General features: G+C 35.7%; 1 protein-coding gene across 1 annotated transcript; it reads left to right on the top strand.

The window, feature by feature from the left end:
- The first annotated feature begins 293 nt into the window (after positions 1 to 293).
- On the top strand, positions 294 to 2,014 carry LOC122933849 (forkhead box protein I1c-like). Its single transcript, XM_044289284.1, has 2 exons — positions 294 to 879; positions 1,461 to 2,014. The coding sequence occupies exons 1-2, from the start codon at positions 294 to 296 to the stop codon at positions 2,012 to 2,014; spliced, it is 1,140 nt and encodes a 379-aa protein (XP_044145219.1).
- Positions 2,015 to 9,637: the final 7,623 nt, after the last annotated feature.

Genomic DNA, 9,637 nt, shown 5'->3' with positions numbered 1-9,637 from the left:
AAAAAATCTTGAAATGCAGTTGCAGACAGATCAGTAGAACAATGAATGGATAAAAAAACAGATTGTTCCTACTGGTGCCTCTTTGGTGATCAGCCCTTTACTTTGCACACCCCTGTCTTTCAACTGAGGCATCCAACTGGCTGTTGAGAAAAACCTAACATGTGAAAGCACACCCATCACTGGCCTCAGGCAGGGAGGATCATTACTGCAGAGAGCTATAAAGACAGCACTCCAAATCCATTAGGCACCTGTTGCCAGAAGCACCTTGATGTGTGAAGGTGGGGAAGAAGAGTATGAACTCAATTCATCTTCCAGCTCATCAGAGATCTACAAGCCTTCATCAGACTCATCCAAAAAGTTCACAGGAAGCCACAGAGATGGCAGTATACTGTGACAACTTCAGCATGTACCACCAGCAGAACTTACATTCTTCTCAAAGGGCGGCCAACTATGGAATTGGGGAATATCCACCTTCAACTAACCCTTACTTATGGCTTGGTGGGCCAGGAGTCAATAATGCATCAAGCTACCTTCATGGAAGTAACCCAAATTCTTATATGCCACCTTCGTATGGATCTCAGAGACAGTTCCTGCCAAATTCATCAGGTTTCAGTGGGACAGATCTTGGATGGTTATCCATAGCTTCTCAAGAGGAACTTCTGAAGTTAGTGAGGCCTCCATATTCTTACTCGGCCCTCATTGCTATGGCCATACAAAATGCTCCAGAGAAGAAACTAACCCTGAGCCAGATATACCAGTACGTGGCAGACAATTTCCCTTTTTACAAAAAGAGTAAAGCCGGATGGCAAAATTCTATTCGACACAACTTGTCTCTGAATGACTGCTTCAAGAAAGTTCCAAGAGATGAGGATGACCCAGGTAAAATCATGACTACAATTATCTAATTCATTATTAATATTTTCCCAAAAAAACTGTATTATTCTATTTAAATTTCACCTTAATTTTTACTTTTTTTTTAAGTAATGAACATTTGTAATTATTAAAATAAAAACATATATCTTTACCCTTTACATCTTCCAATATCTTCACTTACATTTATGGAGTTCTTGACCTTAAATGGCTCAAGTGTAGACAATCATATGAAATTGCATAAGTCATGAAGAATGAAAAAATAGGCAGTTTAGGAGGTCATTGATCCATAAAACATTAGTCTATGTATTTCTAAGTTATAAATGTTTTTTTTTTTTAATTGATTGACTTTGAAAAATTTGAATTATTTTTTTAAAATGGGATTGTCTATTTGAATCACTACAAACGCCACATTTTTTGTGTGCTTTTCAGTAGTTTATTTTAGTTATTTTTTTTATTGTTATCAGTATAAACTGGAGATTTTTATTATCTTATGCGATATTTAGGTATTTTAACCCTGTTGTTTTTATTTTAATTTATATTGAAATTATATTGCATCATTTTTATTTTATTTTTCTTACAATGATTAGGCAAGGGCAATTACTGGACCTTGGATCCCAACTGTGAGAAGATGTTTGACAATGGGAATTTTCGCCGGAAAAGAAAGCGCAGGTCAGAATCCAACAACACTGATGCTGTCACAGCTAAAGGTGAAGAAGGTCGCGTGGCCCTAGGGAGGAAAGGTGGTGATAGCCCATCTATGATGACCCCATCATCTCCAGAGATGGAAGCCTCCTCAGATGATCGGAAGAGCACATCTCCCCCTGGAATCACCTCTACCCCTTGTTTGAATAACTTTTTTAGCAGTATGACCTCCTCCTTGGACTCCAGCTCAGTAAATAGACAGATGTCTCTGGGGCTGGTCAATGAACTCTCTCAGAGGAACATTACTGGATTAAGCAGTTTCACCTCAGGCCCCATGGTTGAACCATCTGCAGATTTGCAGGACAGTTTGCACCTCAACAGAGGCACCTACTATAATTCTTTCACAGGCTCCAATCAAAACAGCCAATTTAACAGCCATTTTTACAACAATTTCAGTGTCAACAGCCTCATCTACTCCAGGGAAGGCAGCGAAGTGTAATCCCAGAAGATAATTTACGCCGGCTGCTGTTGGCATATATTATTTGCGCACATTTACAAGAAATATGGAACACAGATTTAAAAATAACTAAAAAAAATCGTCATATTTTGCGATTCATGTTCACAATAGACCGCTGCTGTTTTTCATTTTAGAAATTCCATAAACTTTTTTTTTCTTTTTGGAGTTTTAGAAAGTTAACCGCAAGCGTGACAGCGCACCATTATCTGCCGTGTAAATAGTTGTTCTATACATTACACAGGGAATACATTTTAGAGGGGGGATAATTTTTTTTTTACTGTTTTTATTTATAATGAGTTTTGATATTTTTATATACTATTCAAGAGACTGTTTGTATGAGTTTTGCAATAAATCATGTAAAAAAAAAGTTTTGAATTAATCTTGCTTAAAAAAGTCAAATCCTATAAAAAAGTGCTTTCCATATTAACAAAAAAGTATCAGTAAAAGGTTTTCTATCTATTATCTATCTAATATCTATCTATCTATCTATCTATCTATCTATCATCTATCTCCTATCTATCTATCTATCTCCTATCTATCTATCTATCTCATATCTATCTATCTATCTATCTATCTATCTCATATCTATCTATCCATCTATCTATCTATCTATCTATCTCATATCTATCTATCTATCTATCTATCTATTATCTATCTATTATCTATCTATCTTTCTATCGACCTCATATCTATCTAATATCTATCTGTATGTCTATCTCATATCTTTCTTTCTTTCTATCTCATACTATCTATCTATCTAATCTATGTATTTATCTATCTATCTATCTATCTATCTATCTCCTATCTATCTATCTCTATCTACTCTATCTATCTATCTATCTATCTATCTATCTATCTATCTCATATCTATCTATCTATCTTTCTATCTCATATCTATCTCATATCTATCTATCTATCTATCTATCTATCTATCTATCTATCTATCTACCTTATCTATCTATCCATCTATCTATCTATCTTTCTATCTCATATCTATCTATCTATCTATCTATCTATCTCATATCTATCTATCTATCTATCTATCTATCTATCTATCTATTATATCTATCTCATATCTATCTATCTATCTACCTTATCTATCTATCTATCCATCTATCTATCTATCTATCTATCTATCTCCTATCTATCTATCTATCTCCTATCTATCTATCTATCTATCTATGTATCTATCTATCTATCTATCTCATATCTATCTATCTCATATCTATCTATCTATCTATCTATCTATCTCATATCTATCTATCTCATATCTATCTATCTATCTATCTATCTATCTATCTATCTATCTATCTCATATCTATCTATCTATCTATCTATCTCATATCTATCTATCCATCTATCTATCTATCTGTATGTCTATCTCATATCTTTCTTTCTTTCTATCTCATACTATCTATCTATCTAATCTATGTATTTATCTATCTATCTATCTATCTATCTATCTATCTCCTATCTATCTATCTCTATCTACTCTATCTATCTATCTATCTATCTATCTCATATCTATCTATCTATCTATCTTTCTATCTCATATCTATCTATCTATCTATCTATCTCATATCTATCTCCTATCTATCTATCTATCTATCTATCTATCTATCTATCTCATATCTATCTATCTCATATCTATCTATCTATCTATCTATCTATCTCATATCTATCTATCTCATATCTATCTATCTATCTATCTATCTATCTATCTCATATCTATCTATCTATCTATCTATCTATCTCATATCTATCTATCCATCTATCTATCTATCTGTATGTCTATCTCATATCTTTCTTTCTTTCTATCTCATACTATCTATCTATCTAATCTATGTATTTATCTATCTATCTATCTATCTATCTATCTATCTATCTCCTATCTATCTATCTCTATCTACTCTATCTATCTATCTATCTATCTATCTCATATCTATCTATCTATCTTTCTATCTCATATCTATCTATCTATCTATCTATCTCATATCTATCTCATATCTATCTATCCATCTATCTATCTATCTTTCTATCTCATATCTATCTATCTATCTGTCTATCTATCTATCTCATATCTATCTATCTATCTATCTATCTATCTATTATATCTATCTCATATCTATCTATCTATCTACCTTATCTATCTATCTATCTATCTATCCATCTATCTATCTCCTATCTATCTATCTATCTATCTATCTATCTATCTATCTATCTCCTATCTATCTATCTATCTATGTATCTATCTATCTATCTATCTATCTATCTCATATCTATCTATCTCATATCTATCTATCTCATATCTATCTATCTATCTATCTATCTCATATCTATCTATCTATCTATCTATCTATCTATCTTTCTATCTCATATCTATCTATCTCATATCTATCTATCTATCTATCTATCTATCTATCACTGCTATATGAAAGCAGAGCTTTTTTAACATTTATCTGGTCACTTTTTACTCTATAATTTACAATTATTACAATATTTGTTTCATGGACCTAAATATATTTATAATGTATATATTAGGCTTGTTTATTAATCAGTAAAGGCCCCTTTAAACACGGACCGATGCATAGACAATTTTCGAGAACAAACAGAAAGTTTGCCTGATTGTCAGCAGAGGTGAGATCTGCATTTACATGCAGCAATCATCTCTTCTGTACGGGAACGAGCGATGACTACAGCGACCAGTCCTCCCCGTACACATTCACTGTTTTGGGGCAGCAGGTCGCTTTTTACTCCAGACGATCTGCTGCTCATGAACTCTGACTTCTTGTGTCACATCCACTATATAGTCACCCGATGAATGAGTGCTTGCTTGTTCTTTAGATGATGGCAGCACTTTCACACAGGGCAATTATCGAGGACATAAATGTTTGTAGCCCAATAATTGTCAAGAGTCCTTAAGGGGAACATTAGAAGACGCATAGAAAATCTTATATTCCTACTGATAGGAAGCATTGGGTTCCTTTGGTCGGAGGTCTTCTTCATCTGGTATTCTTCCATGTGCTTTGCACCTTCATTACACTTATTTAATATTCCCGGTTTATTCTTTTAGTTTAATATAAATCAATCATAAGCTTCAATTTAAGAGCTGCGAGATCCCACTACAATTATACTATGACTTTACCTCTCCCTGTATACATTGACCCTGCTTTTCCTGATATGTATCGTCAGCTGGACTGCAATGCACATAATATATGATTAGGTGTCATCAGATTATAGCAATTGATACAGATGCCTTTTCCCGCTCTGATCATCACTCTTGTTCATGGGTTGTGTCTGGTATTGCAGTTTTATTGAATAGGGCCAAGCTGCAATGCCAGACAGAGCCCATGGCCAATTGTGGTGATGTTTCTAGAAATTAAATCAGACCTTTCATTTCATCGTGGACAACCCCTTTAATTTCCACAGCTATAAAGAAAACTTAGAAGCCGATCCAGACTGCATCCTATTGATTTGTATTTCCTTAAGCTGGTCCTTCCGTTGTGATTGGTGGGTCTTTGGCCTTTGAGATCCCCACCAATGTGAATAACAAAAATGCTGAGGTTACTTCCGTTTTCTCCTGCACAGGTTGTTCCTGGCCACCTGCAGTGGGACCTCAATCAGTTAGTAAATTATGGCATATTGCCATTACTTACTATATGGGAAAACCCCTAAAATATATTTGTGGAAATTACCTAATGATCTTGTTCTTCTCACTGTGCGTTACTGTGGTTGAAAGTTAACTCTCCATGCGCTGGCTTCCCAATGAGTTTGTGGAGGGCTTGTGCTTAGGAACATAAGCCAACCAGAGAAAGCAGAGCTGCAGGATGTGCAAGTAAAATCAAAATGGGAAGAAAATTTATGGAGGCAGATGAGAGATTTCATTGCAGCTAAGCTTCCTCAGTCCATAACATAGCTGTTCCTAATGTAATACACATGTGGATATGAAGAAAAACATGTAAAGAAGCATGACGCCAATGGTTGGTGAGACATACTTACTTAGATCTCTTGTTGTAGAACATGTTGTGGTTTATAAGGCACTTCTGCTGGTCAACACCACTAATTTCTAGAACCTAATTGTGACATTGAGTCTGTGACTGGTGGCAAATAATAGCTCTACAATATTTGGTAGGGCAGAAATCGTTAATAGGAGATAAGGTCTTGTTAGGAACGATGTTTCCAGTAGCAGAAATTTGTGAAGAGGAGTGAGAAGATTAATAGGATGTTCTCAGTTAAAGTGCTTTGAGGGATCTGTGGTGTTTGAGAAGAGAGATAGAGCACAGGAAAGATTAGGTGGAGAAGATTAGTGGTTACTGGAGATGGAAGAGATTACTTAGTAGGCCATTATCTGCAAGATAAAAGGCAATGACTGCCTGATTCACAAGGGTATACTACACACCAGACATTTAAGGTGACCATACACTTTAGACTAAACCCATCAGGACTGACCAACCATCTAATATATATTAGATGTTCAGTTGACGTTTGTTCACAATATGTGGAGGTAAAAAAGAATCTGCACATTGGGTTTTAAGTTAACATGTCCAAACCTTGGGTTCTCAAAGGACATAAGTCACTGCAGTAAGTGTATGACAGCAGTTCACTCCCTCATGAGGACATACACATGCTTGGTCAAATTGAGCATGTATTTGGGGAGGTTAGGAGCTGTGGGACAACAGCTATGGAAGGTGTATGTTAACTTTTTACCCAGTATATGGTGGTGTACAAATCTGCCCCTAGTAGCTATCCCCATATTGTTGCATATTTAGAGAGGGAACCTGAGTGAAGGATCCACCTCTATGTGTCTAGTGTTATGAGGTTTTAATGTAGAATTCTATACTTATCTGACCAGACACAATGTTTACAATTGTGACCCGTCTATCCAAATAATGAGGATCATCATAGTGGTTTTGAAAATGTGAACCAAGTACTGGATATCAGTGGTTTCCTCCTTGATACCCTCTCATGAATCGTATGTAGTCCCTGTCTTCTTCTTATTATGGAGTCATTGTGGACATCGATCTTAGTTGGTTAGATGGGTCTTCAGATGCTCTCCTGGATGAGTTGTTACTGCAGGGCTGGAGATAGGGGTAAAGCTAGGCTTCATTTTACCAAGAACAAAGATTCAGTTTGGCACCTTTCATCTGAGACAAAATGATTATTGATCTGTAGTTCATTAGCCCAATCATTAGCCACCCTGGCTCTGCTGCTACTGGCTGTTGGCTCTGCTTTTTTTCCACCATATAAAAGTGCTACAAGCTCCAGAGGAGCAGAGCAGAGGGTGGGAGTGGTAGTGGCTCTGGCTGTGATGACTATTCACAGTGGCAATCGTCACATCAATGCACCCTACAGCCACGGCACTAATGGGAGGGTGCTTCCTTTCCTTCCTCAAGGCACAACCTGATGTTGGGGCTCCTGCTTGATGGTAGTTTGGGTGCCCTTGGTGTTGTGAGTTTGGTGTGGGTACAAGACAGAAGATATAGGTATATGGTGCATATAGTTAAATAAATAACACAGGTTTTGTCTGATACAAATGAAAGTTAAGTTTTAATGAGACTCTAGTGAGCGCTGCAGCCTCTTCTTAGGTCATGTGACATCACGTTCATAAGTCACATGGCCTAGGCGCAGCTCAGTCCCATTCAAGGGAATGACCCTGAGCTGCAATACCAAGCACAGCCAGTATACAATATATGGCACTGTGCTTGGTAGGCTGTGAGAAGGCTTCAGCACACCACTGAGCACCACGTCTTCTTCAAACAATTGATCATGGCAGTGCCAGGTGTAGGACCCCCACGATCAGATATTGATGACCTCTTCTAATGATGGGCCATCAATATTCTACTCCCAGAAAACCTATTTCAGTAATGCAGCAGAATGTACTTAAAATAAAGTAATTAAAGTATTTAGGATGTTACATTGATGAAGATGGTGATTTGGATATTCATAATGTCCCTATGAGAATAGAATGAACTACCAGGTTACAAACAGCAGTAACGTGATAATGTGACATGACAACCCTTAACTGAAAGTATAACGAGAGAATTTAGGATGTTACGTTGATTTGGTTGGTGAGTTGGCTCCGTAAGTCCCTAGAGTGATTGTCCAGAGTCCCAAGTGTGAACATGTATTTCGGCAACACAGAAAGCCTGGGATTGTATACAGTAACTGAAGTTACATTGTATCCCTGACAGATTAGGTGCCAAAATATTCACCACTATAAGTAGTGCAAGCTCTGACTAGGAAGCTGTAAGTCTAAGAGTAATTAATTAAATTCAGGAGAAGAATGTTCAAGAATAATAATATTCATGAAAAAATCTCTCCTCTCTGTACAAAAGACCAGAAAAAACAAACTCTGCATTAATCGTGTTATAAGGTAAGTATTCCTCTAAGTAATGCTAATAAGTGGGATTAAGGTGAGACAGCAGCCATGAACCAGAACTGCATTAAAGAGATGTTTCAAGTTTCAGATTTTTTATTTGACAGTAGCGCACACATCCTGAACAGATTTATTTCTTAATGAACCAAGTATCTTTTCTTAGTGAAATCCAGTATTTAGACGGAGCAGCCTTAGGGTTTCCGTGTAAGTGTGGTAAAGAAAGTTCTTGTCTATAGCCTCTGAAATAAGCACTTGGGATTTGAGAGACAGCAGCTAATACCTTCCTTTGTTATAGAATGAGACAGTAATATGAAGTAAGGAACGCCTAAGATGTCTAGGAGGAGAGAATGCAGACATCATTTATTTCAAGAAGCAATTCAATGAAACCCGTATCTGAATAGATAGGTGCTTCTATGTAGAAGAATATAACTATTATAATACTGCTCCTATATACAGGAATATAACTACTATAATACTGCTCCTATATACAGGAATATAACTACTATAATACTGCTCCTATGTAGAAGAATATAACTATTATAATACTGCCTCCTATGTACAAGAATATAACTACTATAGTACTGCTCCTATATACAGGAATATAACTACTATAATACTGCTCCTATGTACAAGAATATAACTACTATAATACTGCCCCCTATGTACAAGAATAGAACTACTATAATACTGCCTCCTATGTAGAAGAATATAACTATTATAATACTGCTCCTATGTACAAGAATATAATTACTATAATACTGCTCCTATATACAGGAATATAACTACTATAATACTGCTCCTATCTACAGGAATATAACTACTATAATACTGCTCCTATGTACAAGAATATAATTACTATAATACTGCTCCTATATACAGGAATATAACTACTATAATACCGCTCCTATGTACAATAATATAACAACTATAATACTGCTCCTATATACAGGAATATAACTATTATAATACTGCTCCTATATACAGGAATATAACTAGTATAATACTGCTCCTATATACAGGAATATAACTACTATAATACTGCTCCTATGTAGAAGAATATAACTACTATAATACTGCACCTATGTACAAGAATATAACTACTATAACACTGCTCCTATGTACAAGAATAGTACTACTATCATACTGCTCCTATATACAGGAATATAACTACTATAATACTGCTCCTATGTAGAAGAATATAACTACTATAATACTGCTCCTATGTAGAA

The sequence above is a fragment of the Bufo gargarizans genome, chromosome 1 (assembly GCF_014858855.1).
Source record: "Bufo gargarizans isolate SCDJY-AF-19 chromosome 1, ASM1485885v1, whole genome shotgun sequence".
Classification (NCBI taxonomy): Eukaryota; Metazoa; Chordata; class Amphibia; order Anura; family Bufonidae; genus Bufo; species Bufo gargarizans.
Note: the sequence above shows the minus strand (reverse complement) of the source record. Positions and strands in the feature narration are given on the sequence as shown.

Bases quoted from the DNA above. Each gene is read 5' to 3' on its own strand.
- LOC122933849 (XM_044289284.1), top strand. From the start codon at position 294: ATGAACTCAATTCATCTTCCAGCTCATCAGAGATCTACAAGCCTTCAT. The intron at 880-1,460 runs GTAAAATCATGA...TACAATGATTAG, and splicing joins AAGAGATGAGGATGACCCAG to GCAAGGGCAATTACTGGACC.